This window comes from Falco rusticolus, chromosome 6 (assembly GCF_015220075.1).
Source record: "Falco rusticolus isolate bFalRus1 chromosome 6, bFalRus1.pri, whole genome shotgun sequence".
In the NCBI taxonomy this organism is placed as follows: Eukaryota; Metazoa; Chordata; class Aves; order Falconiformes; family Falconidae; genus Falco; species Falco rusticolus.
Genome location: NC_051192.1, coordinates 23,927,782 through 23,946,490, shown reverse-complemented (window position 1 = coordinate 23,946,490; position 18,709 = coordinate 23,927,782). Strand labels below are relative to the sequence as shown.

General features: G+C 36.8%; 1 protein-coding gene across 8 annotated transcripts in view; it reads left to right on the top strand.

Annotated features, from left to right (window-relative positions):
• ATG5 (autophagy related 5) overlaps positions 1 to 18,709 on the top strand; it is an 83,613-nt gene that overhangs the window by 21,760 nt on the left and 43,144 nt on the right. For all 8 annotated transcript variants that reach the window (XM_037391305.1, XM_037391299.1, XM_037391300.1 and 5 more), the window contains one exon: positions 11,948 to 12,042. In XM_037391305.1, the coding sequence (XP_037247202.1) occupies positions 11,948 to 12,042 (95 nt within the window). The remainder of the gene's footprint in view (positions 1 to 11,947; positions 12,043 to 18,709) is intronic.

The window sequence follows — 18,709 nt, the reverse complement described above, 5'->3', positions numbered from 1 at the left end:
ACTTTATGTGCTCTTTTTATTAATGCTTTTAAAAATTAAACCTCTAACAGAAGTTATAATAATGGCAGATGAATTGACTACACAGTGAAATAGTGTGAGTTAAGGTTCTTTTTCTTTAATGGAAGTTACAGAACCTTGATACCCTCAATATATGTGAGGTAGGAGAACAGATGTGCAGTGCATTCTTTCTGTGCTTATCTTAGGCTCTATCTTTTAGTTGATTATTTGTCTAAAAGTATCTTCAGGTGTAAGGAAACCAGAATTTTGCTGTTCTACTTTTTAAGGTTAAGAACAGAGGTTGCCTAGCAAGGCTGATTTCAGGGTTTCACTACTTAATGAAGAATTGCACCTGTGAAATCTGACACCTAAATGAGTTTAAACAATCTTCTGAATACTTTCAAATGCTAATTTTGATTTCTCAGCTCTTCATAAGAGAAACAAGAAAAACTTATGAAACCAAGAAAACTCTTTTTAAGCATGTTATATCTTTCAGTATGTTTTTATAGGCTTTCGTTTGAGAAGTAATAATTTTAAACCTCTTTATGAAACAATGAATGACCACAAAAAAGAAAAGAGAGTAGCGTTTGTGATAACTGCCTTGTAAGTAATGATACATCTGCAGGCTTTTTTTTTCTGTGAGACTTGAAAAAAAATTATTCAGTACTTAAATATAGGAAGTGTTATTTGTTTAAGGAAAGATAGCAATACTTACAGGATATGTATTAAACTTAGTTTTGAAAAAAAATTTCAATGTTGGAGAAATGTAACTACCAATGACAAGTGTAATTTGAGATGAATGTTTCTACTGAGAAGGAAGTACTTGGAACAGGTAGCATGAGAAACTTTCAGTTGCCTGTAGATGGCTTTTAGGGGAAGAGCTTTAATAGTGAATTTATGGCAGTCTTGTACTAGTAACAGCTGGTAGGTATTCATAACAACCTTTACATGCCTCCTCCCACCATGTCTGGTTTTGTGTTAATCTGCTATCAAATCAGGAAGGTAAACATACTTTTCTGTTTGCTTGTGCTGTGGTTTTGCTTGCTCTTCAGACTTCGGTTAGCCAATTTTTGTCCATAAACCAGATACTCCTTAGCTAGAACACTTCTTTGGAACAGGTACATTTGTGTTGCCTTAATTTTGACCAGCATCATGGATGTCTGACTGCGTTAGGAAAGTGATAAAGGCAGGCTATATAGCTATACTGACCTCTGTCCCTTTGTAAGAATTGTTAAACTTCTTTGATCAGAATTGATGGAAAATTTTACTACTGTTTGTGCTTTAATAGTGTTATGGACATTTTTAGTATGGATAAAGTGGATTTTCAAATGGGTGGTTTTTTCTTCTTGTCTCATGTGGAAAAATAAAGACTTTCAGCTTTGAAACATTAAGACTGTGGGCCTAGTGATGACTCAAACAAATGAAATCTCAACTGTTTTTAGGGGGAGAGCTGTATTTTTTGCATGGTTCAAAGAATTAATATCCATAACTTCAGTATATAGTAGTTTTGATAAAGGAGGATTCTTAGATGCAACACAGCTGCTTTTCATCAGTTGTGGAGGGACATAAGCATCCATACCCTGGAATTCTCACAGGCATCCTTTATAACCGGTGAAGACCAGACTTAGTATTTCTGATAGATGAGTGATGGAAATAAACAGTAAAAACTCATAGCCATTTCTACAGCTTCTTTATAGATTATAAAATAAAAGCAGGTCTTTTTACTGAAAAATATTATGGAAAAAGAATGTAATACTCATTCTTGCTGTAGGGCTTACCGGAAGTTAAATGGCCGTACTGAATTGTTCATGTTAAAGGAGAAAAATCCTACAAACATTCAGATATATGCAATATTTTATTTTTTAATGCATGTGATCTTTGTCTTACTGACAGTGTCAGGCCTGTATTGTCTTGCATTTATTTCTAAATTATATCTAAACCAGTCCTGGATTTTTGAGGGGCAGAAGGTTTGTTTTTTCTGAGTTATCATATTGCTGTTTAGAAATGTTTGAACTGCCAAAAAGAAATAGTGTCAGTACATCAGCAGTATCTCTTTTGTGCTGTGTACACATGGCCCACTCAGGTTTGGTATGTGTGTCTCTTAGAGAACTGGTTGGAGCAATGCTGTTCTTTACCTTAGTCCGAGGTGATGAGCATGCTTTGGTAGCTGAACAAATCGCTCTAATCTTACCTGATCCCTTGCAACTTAAATTAGGCAATATGTATGTAGAATATCTTCAGGAATTTAACAGGAAAATGAATGAACACACCATGAGGCTTTTTTAGATCACAAAGCTGCCATTCTTTCCTTTTCCCTGTGTCACTATCAAAATGGTAATGTCTTTCCATGTTTCATCTGTAGAGATCCAGTTAACTGTGAAGAAAGACTAAACAATTCTTTTGAGCTTTGAAAATGGGTGTATTGGTTAAAAGGATTAAAAAAGATATCCCAAGTCATTACTTTCCTGGGCTGGTGGTTAAAAATTTCTGGCAATGCATCAGATTTTCTTATGATTAGTGTCAATACCTGCTTATTCTGGAGTTAGATAGCATGGCATACACCAAACATTGGGGTTGCTGATGTTATGGAAGCCAAGGGGTGTGGTGTGGACAGGTTCAAATAGATCTGCCCAGTCAGCCCAGCACTGTTTTGGTGTTGAGCTGCAGCTAGGTTCAGGCAGCCTGGACCTGCAGAATCAATCAGATGCATCAGAACAGGCTTTCCTAGGGATATTATTTTTTGGTGGTGGTAGTTTTTGTTTGGGGTTTGGTTGTGGTTTTTTTCTGGTAATGGATCGTGGCATAGACTTCAGTGTTGGTTCTGCATTGGTTACTGGCTTGTAACCCTTTCCGCACAAATGACTAAACTGATGCTCCAGCCATATGGGTTCTGTGTCATGATTCTGAACTGTCTCTCACACACACCCCACACACCCCCTGAAACTGACTTTTGCCTTGTTACTCTCCTGTGCTGGTCTGGTGCCTACTTGCATAGTTGCTCTTTGTTGCAGCACAAAGGTGGAGAATTGATGGCAGCCTGAATTCCCCCCTTGGCTTTCTCAGCTCTGCTTTCAACAAGGGAACAGAGCAGAGCTGCTGCGTTGGTGAGGCCAGTGAGAATCAGTGGGTCTCAAAGGAGGACATAAACTGCATGAAGGGAGGAAAGCAAAAGGTAACCCAGTGCTCGCAATGCTACTTTATACTGAAGTCTCCACCATGAGAGGAGATAGAGATAGGTAGATAGAAATGCTTTCTAGTGATTTTACTACCTTGTATTAGAAGCCCGTGTGTCTAATTGAAAACATTAAACTCTGAAGGAGCACACCTGAAGGTCTTTGCATCTTTGGCACAGGTAATCTGCCAGCCTTATAATCTGTTCATATATATTGCAGAATTCTAATTTATAAACCTGCTGCGGTTTCAAGGGCTCGTGTCTTGTACTCATTTTGACACTATTCCTCCTGGAACGTTACCATTTCTTCAGAAAGATAGCCACCTTCCAGACTTCCTGTTGAAGCAGGTGTGCCTTTCATCTTCAACCTGAATCACACACAAACTGGTTCTCTACATTCACTGCTTCTGTCTTCTGTAGTTTTTACAGATATTCGGTAGACTTGGATTCAGATTGTGAGAATCTTTGACTGTATTTCTCTAAATCTATTTTACTTTCCTTTTTTACTGCCTCCTGCTTTCTTTCCTCCCTTCCCCCTCAAAGTATTTAATTTCCTGAAAGATGTGTAAGGTCTAACTACATTTCAAAGTAAACAGTCTCTTAAAAAAACCAGCCTTAATTTTTAAAATTAACTTTGGTTATTGGGGGGGTTTTGCTTTGCAGTTTGAAATGCTTCAAAGTTATTTTCTGCTGGTAAACTGAATTTGACAGCTGCCTTAATATAAAGATTCTTTAACTTTTAAAAAAAGCTGTATTTTAGAAAAGGCATAGTACAGGGAAAGCAAAGTAGGTTAGTGAGTTATATGGAGAGATGCTGCTCTATTTTTATGTATATAAACAGAGCATAATCAGAGGCAAAGAAGGTATTAAAATATCCAGGCTATCTAGATGTGGAGCACAGAACTGGAGTACAGATAAAATTGTCAGGAGTCCTTTTCCCTTTGACTTAAGGAAGTCTGTAACAAGCCCTGCTGCTCTATTCTTACAAAACCTGTGGGTTATGTGTTTCAAAGATAAATGGATTACACATTTTTTAATAATCACAGCTTTCTTTTTAGCTTAAGTGACAATACCTACTGAGGCCACCTGCTTTTAGGCTACACAGAAAGCTTAAGCTTCATAGGATGTATGCTTTTTCATATTTGAACAAAGGAAAGTAGTCCATCTTGATTTTTTTCTTCCCCTGAATCTTTAACAGATAAATTGATGACCTGGAAGTGAAGGGAGGTGGTGTTAAGGAAACAATGTACTTAAGATGGTGTTTAACAAGCGAAAAGAATGTTGATAAGGTATGGCAACCTTATGTATATTAAAACAGGGAGGAAAGGCCTTTTTGGATCAGATAGCTAATCTGAAGAGTGAAATGCTGCTTTATCATACAGTTTATAAAAACGTTCTGTTAACCGGCAAAGTTTAAGCAGTATGCTTTTGTTTCTTCAGAACACTGCTTTGCTATAAAAACTAACGCATAAATTACAGCATAAAAGTAAATGTGTTAAATACACTGATCTCAAACCTATTAGGGGAGGGATCCCCCCCCCTTTTTCTTGATTTGCATCTACAGCTCCATTTATAGTGTGGTTTATAAATTATTTTTTAAAAAACTAGAATTTGCAGCTAAGTATACAGAAGGAATTTTCTACTAATTCTTCTCTGATTGTAAACGCTGCTGTTAAAAAGTTGGTATAGTGCATATAGGCAAGCAGATGTGCATCGATGTAATTAATTTACATGATCATAGTACTAAAAAGGGAGTGACAGTCAACCTTAAGGCCCATACCACTGTACTTTACTATTATTAGTACTTGAGCTCGTTAGCATGATGCTTCTTTGCGGTGATTCCATGTCTTTTTTAGCATGGACAGGCAAAGTAAAGCCTATTTTTTTTACTTCAAAATTTTACAATCTGCTGCTTTCCTGCAGTATTCTATAGCAATATACCAGCTAAATGTGAATTTGGAGGGTATATAAGATTAATGGGCACATCATGCAGTGGAGATATTTCAGTTAATGACTGTTGTGTATTTACAAGGCAAAATTAGGACTTCAGATACGTACATTCATGTTGAATGTTGTTACTTTGCTATCTGTGACATTAAGAATATTTCTGTACCTAGCCTTTGTCAATTAACATTAAGTCAAAGCAGTCCTAAGGTCCTATCTCTATATATAATGATAGTTACTTGTGCCTGAAAATAGTCTGAAAGAACTAGTAAACTTGTGTGCCCTCTTCAGTTGTGGCTTTATATTCTGTACCATGATCTGTCAAAATACCCGAGTAACCTAAGCATTTAATAGCAAGAATATTTTAACTGTGGATGGTGTCAGTGTGTAAAATGTGGGGTTGTATGGTGTGGAAATCTTGTGCTTTAATGATGCTATAACAGTATTTCAAACTGTGTTCTCAAAAAGGCTGGCACTGAACTGTAGTAGTCAGCAAGAGTCAAATATGTATCAGAGTCTTCCTGAAGCCCTTGATAATCATAATTATCTGTGGTTTTGTTGTACAAGAATAAGAATGATGAATTTAGATGGCCTAGAGTACTTTAGAGACAGATCTTTAAATAGCTGAGAAATGAGAGTAACTAGCTGTAAATGCTGTTTCTGGATAGCAAGGTACTGAAGTATTTAAAATAATTCTATTTTGTCAACAAAGCTGCTTCATGCTTGAGGCATACCACACAAAATTTAACCTTCTATAAAATTGGTTAAAATTGCTTACCAGTCAACAGAACTACGTGTGCATGTAGAGTCTTAGTCTTCTTGGAAACTAAATTTAGAGAAGACTACTTTTTGGCTGTAGCAGTTGAACACAATGCTTGCTAGAGCCCAAGTGAGTGGAAAATATAGTTGCTTTATTGTTAAGAAAATACACTTCATGTCCTTGACTTGCAGCTGTAGTTCTCTGTACAGTACAGTTAATTTGACTATATGTATATGATTAAACCCTTAGTTTATGACCAAAAGAAAATATTGGTGGAAGCAGTTGATAGACTGGGGAACAGATCTGCCATTCAGAGGGACCATGATGAGCAGGAGCAGTAGGCAAGCAGGAGCTTTCTGGAGCTGACAGGTACAGGTGTAAAGTCCCGCACCAGAGCCAGGAAAAAAAACCCTACATTGGGGCAGTCTAGGGACTGACTGGGAAGCAGCTTTGTGGATGTGCATAACGGTGAACAAACAGATTGAGTAATCTGTTGTGTGGTGTTGCAGAAATGAAGATGAACCAGGGAGCTGCTTTAGCCCTTGTGCACCCTAGTATATAGCCAGATGGTGAGTACTTTCTCCTCACTCAGCACATCTAAGGTTGTGCTGGGAATACTTGTCCTCTTTGGGACCTCAGGACAAAAGAAATGTGGGCAATCGGAAAAAGAGGCCAGCAGAGCGGTGGTAGGATGGATCAGGAGCTGGAGCATATTCCTGTATTAAAAGAGAGTGGGTGAACTGCCTTGTTTAGCCCGAGGACGTAAAGGCTGAAGATGGATCGAATAGCCGCTTTCCACTACCTAAAAGGAAAACTTGTAGGCAGATGGAGTTTGATTCCTCTCAGACATGCCTGCATTGGCCGTGAAGTTGGGCAATTACAGAAGAAAACAGTTACAAGTCATGGCAGGAGAAAGGCTGATGGGATACTGGGGCAGGGGGAGTGAAAGGGATTGAGTGGGAACCTGCAGAGACAGTCAGAACATGACTGGGCAAGGCTTTGAGCAAACTCATTTAATTCTATGTAGACAGCTCTTCTGGTTTGGGCAGGAGCTTTTATTCCAAAGCTTGACCTCCAAAGGCACTTCCCATCTAAAAGTTTTCTATGGTTCCGATATAACACTTGGAGAGTCTTCGGTCTCTTAGATAATGCTATGGTTGGTTCTGTCCAACTACTTCTAGCTGTGCATCATTTCTATGGTTCATATGGTTATTAGAGAGTGGTGAACCTCTGAAAATAGACAAAAGCTTTGCGTTTTTAAAATTTAAGGGTTGTACACTTTTATGCAAGCTGGAAATGGGTATTGCTTGCATAGAGCTGAGAGATACAACTCAATTCAAGCATGTTTTCTAAAAATTTATACAACTAGATGGCTTTAAGAAGAAAGCACAAGTTGTCCAGACAAAAAATCATGCATCTGTGCTACCCTGAGGACTACACCTGTTTGTTCTCTTTTTTGACTTTCTAAAACATAAAAGCCATGAGTGCATTTTCCGTATTGAATTTCAACAATCTTTCCCTTGTTTTTGCATTAATCCTTTCTGTTATTTAAACAATCTCCACAGCCTTCTTGAAATAGATGCAATTCCGGAGTCAGTACTCTGGTAGCAGTTGCATCAATGTCAAATACAGAAAGAAAATAATTCCTTATTATTAAGATATTTCTGTTAAGTTTAAAGATTAGGGTGGGGTTTTTTTTAGTTGTTCTGCCCACTGTTCTACAGTGGGAAGTCCATTTTAACTGGCCATATGCTGTGACCAACTGTGTCTTATTGCAAGTTACTTGTAAATATAACGTATTATTCTGTGATAATTGCCCATATTCTTTGTGTATGCTGGTTTAAGGCTGTGCTGCATTGAAATGCATGTGTTGATGGCAAGCACTCAAGCAGTCCATTTACCCTTTCATAGAGTCATGTGAGTGGAAGAGATGCATCTAACATCAAGATCCATGCAAAATTTCAAGCTGTTTGAAGCATGGCAGTACTTGAGTTTCAGAGAATGAGTGTAAGACAGTAGCACAAATGAAACTAAGTTTTCTGGTTGTCTGAAGATCATTGCCCTGGGTCTCAGCCTGAGAAAGAGGCCTAGCCTTCAAAATTTCAGCCTGGACTAATCCTTAGTTAACACAGCTTGATAGTAAAAGGTTCAGCAGTTACTGTCTATCAACAATAAAACTATGACTGGAGTTATCAACAACCTTTTAATATAATAGTTATACATTCGGATTAACATCAATGACTGCTAAAGGATTTTCAGTCTTGCTTAATGGAGGGAACAATTCTCAAAGTGTTTCCCTGTAACTGTCCTTTTAAACTGTTTTAAAGGACATATTAAAGGCACAAACAATTTCAGTGATAGATTTCTGAACCCTAAGTGCATACATAATGTGGCACACTGTATTTGTAAATTTGTTTGAGGTTTAATTTGTTGCATAGTGAATTTGTGTACTGAGATTATTGTTATGGTTCATGTTAAGTCCTTGTGGTTTTGCTAACTCACACTGTTTCTATATATGTAAATAATATTTTCAAAGTTCTCATTAGATTCTGTGCATCTCTGTAGTACTGAAAGGTAATGTGCGCAGTGTTTGGGCATTCAGTGACTACATTTCTAATAAATGAATATTTATATTTATAAGTGACTTATCCAGCTGAAAAATCTGTGAGCTCTCTCCTCCATTATTTGGGTTTTAACTTTCTGATCTGTGATATAAAATAAAGCAAAGTTCTAGTATTTCACTTTAGGCAAAGTTATATATAGCAACCATCCTCTCATTTAAGGAATGTGATTAGTAGAGTCATCTGGAACTCTTATCCTGTCACTAATGTCACTTCTGTCCAAGTCTTATTGCCATTACTTTGAATACTGTTATGCAGATATGAACATCTGCCTTTTGCAAGTATGGTTTTTTTGCTAATACAGAAACTCTCTAATACATCAGTCAAGCACTTTATTAAAAACAGCTGGATTGTGGAAAACAAAAGCAATAACTTTTGACTATTACAGGAGTTTAGATATCATGTAGGCTGCATAAGCTTTTCACAAGGGAGGATGAGTGTGTAAAGTGCTTTTCCTGATAGGTAGAGAACTTCTTGTTTACTGGCTTGATGAAAACTCCAGTTTTGTTTTGTCAAACTTCTGGCTAGCACCTTTAAGTCCTGTCTATCCAAAGCACTAATTAGTTCTTATAGCTTGTTCATAGCATTAATAGCTTCCTTGAGTCTGTTCTGCATAAATAGGAGGTACCGACACAAAAATTGGAGAATGATGAATCCTTTTGCTTACATTTTCAAGGGAATTGGGGAGGGTGTTGGGGTTTTTGTTTGTTTGTTTTGAGCTTTTGAGTCTTCAGGGTTCTGTGAAAGCAGCTATTTTTGTATTTCGGAGCATTAGGATTCTGGCATTCAGCCAGTGCTTTTAATGCTAATAAAAGTTCTTGCCAGGTCACATATATCAGCTTGCAGGCTGAATAGCCTTTTCCTGCTGCTTGCTTTAAAAATTTGTGTTGATTTTCTTATACCCAGCTTGGTTTCCTGTAGTAAAAATACTGTATCTGTGGAAGGATGTTTGGAGAACAGCAATATAAGGTTATGAGGATTAACTTAGATGTCTTCAGACCATGCTGCGCACACAGTGGAGATCTGTCTTAAGATGTCTGACTCCATTGTCTAGCTAATTTACCAGAAAGTTTTTCATTCCCTAGGATATTGGTTGAATTGACAGAACGTAATTGATTACAAAATGCAACAAGTTTGTCATTCACCTCTTGCAATTATTGCTGTAATATATAGAAACTACAGAAGTTATTAGAAAGTTGAACATCTTGATAAAACAGTAGTTTGTCTTGAGCATTGTTTGAGCATTCAGAGAATGATCTGAGAAGTACAAATTTATAAATTTCCCTGCCTTAAATAATATCACGTGCACAATTTCTGGGAGGTGAGGAAGCTGGAATGAAGAACAGAAGTGAGTTAACTGTACATTACCACTGTTTAACTTTTTTGTCCTTCTAAACAAGATTCACTTCTCTGCCATATATGCCACAAGGGACAATATACTTAAGTTCCTATTGTAAGCCTGTTATATGTGCAGAATTTGGTGTTTTTCTGATTCATAATGTATGTTGCTCATCTCTAATGAATTTTGAGGACACTAAGCTGTTCACCCAGCTTTCCTAGTTAGTGTAATATGAGCATGAAACAAGTAAATGAAGTCACTGTTTCTTTTAGTTGTTTTTTTTCAGGTAGGATGTTTCCAAACATGTAGGTTCCTTATTTAAGACTGCTGAAGCTCACTAGCTTAAGTAAGTCTTGATTGTTGCGTTTTGTATATAGCCATAATTGATAGTTTTATCAACTGCGTTTGTAGTCTGAAGTGTAAATTCATCAGCGCCTGCCATAGGATGCTTGTCCACACAATCTGTAGTCAAAGCTGTAAGCCATTCTCAATGCTGTCTCCAAGGGTGAGGGAAATATACTAAATCTTCACTTTCCCACTGACAGAATTTGTGGGGAGGATGTATTCTGTCTTTGTGTTAGACATTGCAAGAGTAAACCTCTGACTCTGTCGGCTGGAGTTCTCATAGCAGGCTTGCTTGGGTACAGCCAGCTTCAGGGCTGCCACTGCTGCCCGCAGAGCTTCCCAGCTGGTGAGCTATGGGGTAGCACCCTGTGTCCAGGCAGCTCCTCATCTCAGGCAGGTGCTTGTGTGGTGGTGCTGACTTCAGCTCAGGTAAGTGCTTGTCAAGAGGCATTTCCTAATCCGGAAACAAGCGTGTGGAAGTACTTTCTGAGATAAGCATCAGGAAATGCTCCTACAGAATACCTGGCAGGAGTTGGTTTATGGTTTCCTGGATATTCCTGTCTTGTATCACGTTCAGTCAGGAAAAGCACTGTGTTATAAACCCTGCAATATGTATTAACTGTGTCTTTTAGCAGACTGACAGCCATCTGTGCTCTACACTGGAGTAAACCAAATCTCAGACTTTTAATTTTCAGCAATTGCTTTAATTGTTATCAGCAGTTTTGGAAGTGGGACGAACCTTTTGTTCTGCAAATGGATTTCTGAATTTAACCTTGCTTGAGGGGGCCTGAATTCTGTAACTGTTATACTGCCAGCTGTCTTGAGACTCACTGAACAATGTGCTGAGGAAGCAAAGTTGGAGACTGTGTTCCTTCTGAAGAAGTGTCTGCTGTTTGCTGTCTTGGACAGTTAGGGCCTATAAGGAAATTTGTCTTGCTCTTCCCCTCCTAAAGCTGCCTTCTCCAGTAAGGCTAGCAGCAGCTTTATTCCATCTCAGTTCATGTTCCTTTCTGTCACTTTTGGTGTTGGTTGTTTGCTTGATCTGAATAATTGATTTGCATGTATAAAATTCTTTACTACTCTAGTCCTATGTTGTCCTTATACATTTTAAGCACAATAAACTATTCGGTTCTTGTCATCTCTGAACAGGATGAAATGGTGTGCTGCCTCAGGCTACTCTACTAAACCTAGTTACTTGCTAATACTAACAAAAATGTTTCAAACACAAACTTATTATTTCCAGGTTGTGTCATAAAACTGACAGTATATTTTTTGATTATATCATATGTTGTTAAAGATTATTTTAAGATTTGCATATCCAAATGTAAACCCCTCAAGGAGTTCTTTCTTTAGTTTTGCTGTACTTTATACCTATTGTTCATCTATAGTTAAGAACAATTAGATGTTTTTACAAACTGTGAGACTGGACCAGTAGCAGCAGGGAGTGGAGAAATAGGCACTGTTAATTGAGGCAATGAAGTCCATAATTAGTGGCCCAGTATTTCCCTTACAGTGGGACATATGTTATGAATTCGAGTTGCTTTCTCTTTCAGTTTGGTAAGTTGCCCCATCACTGTTTTCATAGGAGGATGCAGATGACTTACCTTTGGCTTCAGACTAAATAGGGAGGAGGAATGTGGGAAAAATATTCGTACAGATCAAACTTCTGTAAGAGAAGTTTGCATGTTGTTCCAATCGTTTCTCATTTACCTCTTTTAGCTGAAAAAAAGTGTTATTAATATTAACAAAATATAATTTTACCTTCACAGATAAATTTGAGCAGTTTTGGGCAATAAATCGAAAACTCATGGAGTATCCTCCAGAAGATAGTGGATTTCGATACATCCCATTTAGAATTTATCAGGTAGGAGACAATGAAATAAAACCACTTTTAACCAAATCTTCCACTGAGGTGTCATATCATAATCTATTTTCAGAGTTATACATTCCCTTTTCTAACATGGTAAAACTTTGTATGCTCATCTTTGCTGGACCCTTGAATTGTATAAATTAGACAAAATAGATTGTATGTATTCTAATAGGTAGTTACCATTCATTATGATGTAAGTCTGTCATACTTGAGAATGTGCTAAGGCTGGTATAGATTGTTTGGGGTTTTTTAAAAAAAGCTAATTCTGTCACTAAAAATAACTGCTAGCTATGAAAACTGGTTTGGATGCAAAATGTCCTCTGGAAAGTTTGTCAAACATTTCAGGAGGAATACTTTTCTCTCATCCACAGCGTAGACTTCTTGTTGGCATTACAAGATGAAAGTAGTAGAACTAGATGCAAGACCTATGCTTACTTTTTGTCTTCTAATTGTATACTTTACAATCCAAAACTAGCTTTGACTTTTTTTCTGGTTTAATATGCTAGTGTTCTTTTTTTTTATCAGCAGTTTATTTGAAGACATATTCCTTGAAATCATTACAATTTTTTTAATGTCCTCTTAGTTTTTATATCATTAAGGTCACAATGAAGTTTGGAATTGTGTTGTTAAAAGTTTATACAGAACTCTTGTCGCCTCTCTGTAAATTAGTCTGCTTTGTTTCATCTTTGAGACATTTTCACCTATTTACATTCACATTCTATACCTGTAACTATCAAATTACTTTATTTGTAGTACTGAGTAGTCTGATACTACTTTGTAACAGGTTTTAATGACAATACAAACTTACACAATCTTGCAATGGGACTGAAGTAACTTTTAATGTTAGATATAAGGCACCATCATAGTGAAACCTTAGATTGAGAACGGAAGTCAGTTATTTTGTCAGAGAACATAGCAGATGGTAAGGTTTGTATAAGTATCAAAAAGTATGTATCAGGAAAAGTAGTTCACAGCTTTTTGTTTAGTAACTAAGTTGTTTGTTTGTTCTCTGGTAGGTGGTTTTTTTTAAAGTGTCTTCATAGAAATCACATAAATGCGTTTGCAAAATTGAGGTTTTGCTGTTTGAATAAGGTACAGACCTTAAAACCATGAGGGAGATTTTCCGTGATATCACATGATTTCGTGCTAGTAAAGCTTTTTTTTTAAAAAAAAAAAAAAAAAATATTTGGTAATATCTATCCCTTTAGCCAGTAGTACTTACATTGATTTTCATTATCTTTTTAATTAGCAACCCTTACTTGCTGTAGTTTAAACCCAAAATATCTAAGAATAGAAGACCAAATACAAATAAAGATGATGCTGAGACAGCCTTTGAGAAGGTTGGTGTATGTTATTTTCAGTAATACTGCTCTTAATATTTCTGAATATTTTCTGTAATGTTCCTCTTGTTTTAAAAAGTGGATGCAAGTGTTTTCCAGCTTTTTTGTTTGGTTTGTTGGTTTGTGTACTGATTACTGCTCATCATTAAAAATCTATGTATTTAAAGGAATTTTCAGAAAAGTGTTAGGAAGAGTGAGATGATAATATGATTCCAAGGAGTTAACTTCTGTAGTTTTAACATAATTATGCAGTGTTTAGTGACAGACTTGCATATGCTGAAATAACTGATTGAAAAGTATTCTTCAGATGTATGTAACTCCCACCCCAATTGCACTTAATTTCTATCAGTGCTGATAGAAGTCGGCTTTGTGTTCTCATTGGTTGCTTGCATGTCCCTCCATAAATGCTAGTTTAGCCTGGGTACGTATTACAGTGGATGTTTATTCCCTATGTGTTTTCACGTAGTGCTTTTGTAGATACTTAAGGATATACAGGTGGATGGCAGGAAATCACTAGGCATTGCCTTCACTGGAGAGAGTGAGTTCCTCCTCTTAGTTTCCATACCTTCCATTACCCCAAAATTATTAGAAGGAAATTCTGTGAAGGGAGCTGTCTAGATTGTGTTTTGGCAGTATGAGGTGGATGAATTCCTTTTCCTTCAAAGGAATGTACTAGGTTATGATACCAACTAAGAAAAGTCTGTCTTAGCAATGATTAAATATGACTGGGAAAAGTTACTATAGGAAAAAGTGCATGCAATAAAGTGATCTGACATGCTTTTTGCTGAAGGCCTGGTATTTTCAAAACTAAAAGGTTCTTTCAGTTGTAAAGCTTGTCTATTAAAATACATTTCTAAAGAATAATATGAATCATACCTCATGTGGTATCCAAATCTGATGGTGTGTGGGGGAGAAAGATGGCAAAAATATGAACGTCATCTTGGGTAAGTCAGAACTAAACTAACCACAGGTAATTTTAAAAGCCCTTGTCCAGCACCTCTTCTAAGTGCAGTAGCTAAGATTGGACCAGAATCATGGCATCTGTTGTTGAAGATTAAGAAAAAGACTGAGTTTTAGAAGTTAGCTAAGATCTTGGAGATTATATTACCAGTTGCCATCGTCTAGATTATGTTGTATGAATTTACACCAGACAGACCTTTGACATAGGTGGAAACTTTTTCTACCGGAAACGGCTTAAAATAGTGATTATAATTTTGTGACACTTTTACTTGTGTCAAAAAAAAAAGTGCCCCACTTCATCACTTCAGAGATGTAAGTGCCTGTGTCTTCAGTTGACAGTTGCATCAAAATGTTTTTGTCTAATAGTACTGTTGAACAGTATACTTTTTTCACTTTTCTCACTAGAGAAAATAGTAATGTTTTGAGTATATTATGCATTTAAGAGTGCTGCTTTTCTTGTAGAGTACTAGAGTTTGGCTTGGAATTTTTCCCCGTGTTTGTAAGACCAGCTGGCTTTGCACTTTCTAGTTGAACAAGAGTACATGGCTGATAGATGGCAGGAAGTTTTCATCAGTCTTTAGCTCCAGGCACTGTGAACAGGACATGTTAGTCGGGCACTGGAGAGGAGTTTCTATGTGCTGATAGACTACCCCGGTGAGCTGCTCTCTTATGCTGCAGGTGGGTCTGCACTGAGTCTCAGCTGTTGCAGTTTGCACTCGTCCCCGAGGTTTGCTATCATGTTCTCTCCCGATGTCATGCTTACCCATTTGTTCTTGTTTGCTCCCTCCTTTCCTCTGAGTCTGCCCTCTAGGTATATAGGACTTAAAAGCTGTAAATAACATTTCATTCTTGAGAATAAAATTGCAGAAGTATGTGCAAGAAAAGGCATGAAAACTTCATGACAAGTTCTGAGCTTTTTCTGGAGTCACGCTTGGCTTAAGGCAAGCTGGTGGTTGTGTGTTTGCCAGCCCAAAAGGGAATGATCTGGGATTGTTTGTTAGCTTGTTCCTTTATTTGGTACTGGGATGTGCCATGGTATTTGAAGGAGTATTTCATTTGCCTCTGTTTTATTAGGATTTTGATTAGGTTATTAATTTTATTGCTTAATTACATAGTAGGCCTTAGCTTTGAACTGTTTTTTTCCTATTGTAAGTCCCTTAAGATGTGATTAAATCAAACATCGTAACAATTTGTGATTGTACATCTGCCTTAGTTACGTGAGTGAAATTCTCCATACTTAATACATCAGTTGAATTCAGTACTTGGCTCTTACTGTGAAAGTTGCGCTACTGAGATGTCTACATAGATTTAAATGTCTACCATGACCTGTCGTCTAAAAATAGCAAGGTGGGAGGGGGAAATGAATTAATATCTGGCTCAATGAATGAATCAGAAGCCCAAGCATGGCCCTTTCCCAAGCAATGGAAGACTGTTTTATTAGTATTTCCACATTAATTGGCAGAACGCAGATGATCAATTCCAAAACTAATTACAGGTATGCAAATCAGCATCATAATTTGGACCATGTTGTAACAACTACTCAAAACCTGAACAGAATGGATTGTTTGGAAAGATGCTGGATCAATCTTTAAAGTTTTCAAGTAATAATGAATCCATCCTTTTATGCTAGTCGGTTATTAAAATCTTTTGTTGTTTTGGGTGAAAAGCCTCCACTACGTTTCAAGGCTGAATTTGTCTGACTTCATTTCTAGATTTTGTTTTGCCTTACACCACTTTAAAGTCATCTGACTTTCTAGTCTCCAAGTTCATATACAGACTGACTTCAGCAGCTTCAGTTTTCTTTGGTAAGCTGAATCAGTTGAGCTTTTTAAGTCTCTTGTCATGAGGCTTGCTTACCAATGTTGAAGTTTGTTTTATAGTCACCTTTTCAAACACTAGCTGATATTTTGATAATCCTCAAGATCAGTATTAAAGTTAAGGAGACCTGGAGGCCAAAACCAAAGTTCATTGCTGTGGGATTTTAGATTTAAAAATACTTGAAGCACTGGTAAGATAGAGGTAAAGTTAGCTGCTACTTGAAACAGCAAATCTGAAAATTATGAAAGAAGTTCAAACACAATGACTCGTCAAGCAAAAACCTAGAAAATATAAGTGCTGTTGACCTGAAGAGGGCAACACAACACAGCAAGTTTGAGTGTCTTGTTGGCTAGTGCAAAATACTCTTTAATAGACCTGTGTGTAATACCTTATTTAACTTCTTGTTTTACTTATTAAAAATGACGTTTTCATAAAGGACCTGCTGAAAATAGATCAACCTTTTTCAAAGAGAAGTTTATGTGAATAGGAAGATAATGGGAAATGATGGTTGATTTGTGTAACAGAGCTGTGTTCAGCTGAATTTCTGTGCTGAAAAAAAAAAAAGCATCTTCATCAGTTGAGCACACATCTAATAGCTGATGGTTTGGCACTAAAGAAACATTAGCATACTTTCACCATTTTTAAATTGCTTCAAAATCAAAGCTCTGTGCATGAGACAGTTTAAAAGCTTTTGTAGGCATGTATTTTTCCTAGTGCCCTGTTATTGGCGGGGGGGATGGGACCAAACCCTTTTATCAAGTATTGCACATGGGCAGCGTGAACCTTAAGCTGCCATGAACCTGATTGCTTAGTTCTGTGCTGAAAGTAACAGCAAATTGCCAAGTTGTCACCTTTAGTTGAAGGTCACTGTCATCACAGTTGAGGCTCCATAATTGTGTGAGCTTTCCTGGTGCAAAGTGAAATGGGCTAGCTCAGGCTAATGCTGTTAAAGATTACTGGTTTTTACATGTTTTGTTTTAAGGAATGTCCATGCAGTTCTTTTAAAAGAAGACTTCAGGGAACCCATGTGCGAGATCAGCCTTGTACCTTTAAGAATCTCAGTACAGGATAAGGGCTGTCAGTCAGAGTTTAAAAGAAAAATTCTGAGATTATCAACAGTATTTGTTGTCAGAGACAACTAAAGTTTACATATATATGCCCAGGTTACCTGTAAAACTGTCAGTCTGCCTAGTTCAAAGCTATTATAAAAGTTGCATGGTGCTCAGCGAAGGAGGCGCAGCAGTGTTAGGGCTATAAAACCTTGATTTGGGTAGGTTCTCTGAGCCGTGGTTGAACTTTTACCAAACTGGATAATTTTAAGCTAGCTCAGGCTTGGCAATGGGAGCTGTATTAATCCTTCTGCACTGAATGTAGATAATTGTATACAAACTTGTATATAACAAGTCTCCGAGACAGCCATTAATATTGCTAGAGCCAAAGCAGACTGAGCCTTAATCAATACTTGCTTGTATCCTGACCAAATTCAGTAAGATTCTTAACTGAATATGTGGTTAAAAAGAGCTTAACTTGTAAATTACTTGTATATGTAGATAACTTGTATACAAAGAGGAAAGTAGGGTTGCTTGTATGAAAAATAGCTTGTTTGAGGTTCTGAATTACAACATAACTGGTTTAAAACAATTTAGGAATATACAGGATTCTGCTTAATGGGGAAAACTGGGTAGTATTTTTTTAAATCCTTTATCTTATCAGATACTCATAGATTTTAGAGGAATCTGTGTATCAAACACTAGTAGCATTTATTTCAGCAGTTAATTTATTTGTGTAAACAGTTATATAGAATTTTTTTTATTGGCAAAAGGTAAGTCAAAATACATTTTGAGTTACGATGAAATAATGAACACCTCTTGGGGGAAAAAAAAATATTTGTCTGTTCCTATCTTGAAAGTGGCTTAGTCTTACTAGATGTCTTAAACTCCCTAATCACAAATTGGTAGTTACTTTTTTTAGTAAATTGTTTTTGTATAAAATTCCAATTTGTCGTCTCTTCACTGAGTTGTTTTACAGTAATGAACTTGGATAGTAGTAAGTTCATGTAAATGTTCATGGTACAAATTTGAACTTAAATCATGAAGTTTGAATTCTTGCAGCTCTGAAAAAAAATTGCACCTTTCCCCTCAACCTTGAGTGATAATTCTTAAGGGTAGGTGAATATGTTGAGAGGCTGGGATGAAGACAATGAATGAAGCAGTAATTCAGTTGAATTAGGTCTGTGTAGAGTTACTGTTAGATCTTGTAATTGAAATGCAGTGCTCTTTAGTATATTGCTGCCTTTCTTTGGATCATTAAAGCTGATTATTTTACTTCTCACTTTCACTTGGTTTAGTCAATATAAACTGATTTGCCACTTTCACCACATACCTCATTATGTGGTCAGGTTGTCATTTTGTAGGAAGAGGGATTTTTTTCTGGCTGAAACTTGCAATTTGGAGCTGTATTCCTCAGAGATTGTCTTTTGTACTCTGATGTAATAGCAAAAAATAGTCAAAACCAACAAAAAAGTGCCAACAAAAAAAAAAATA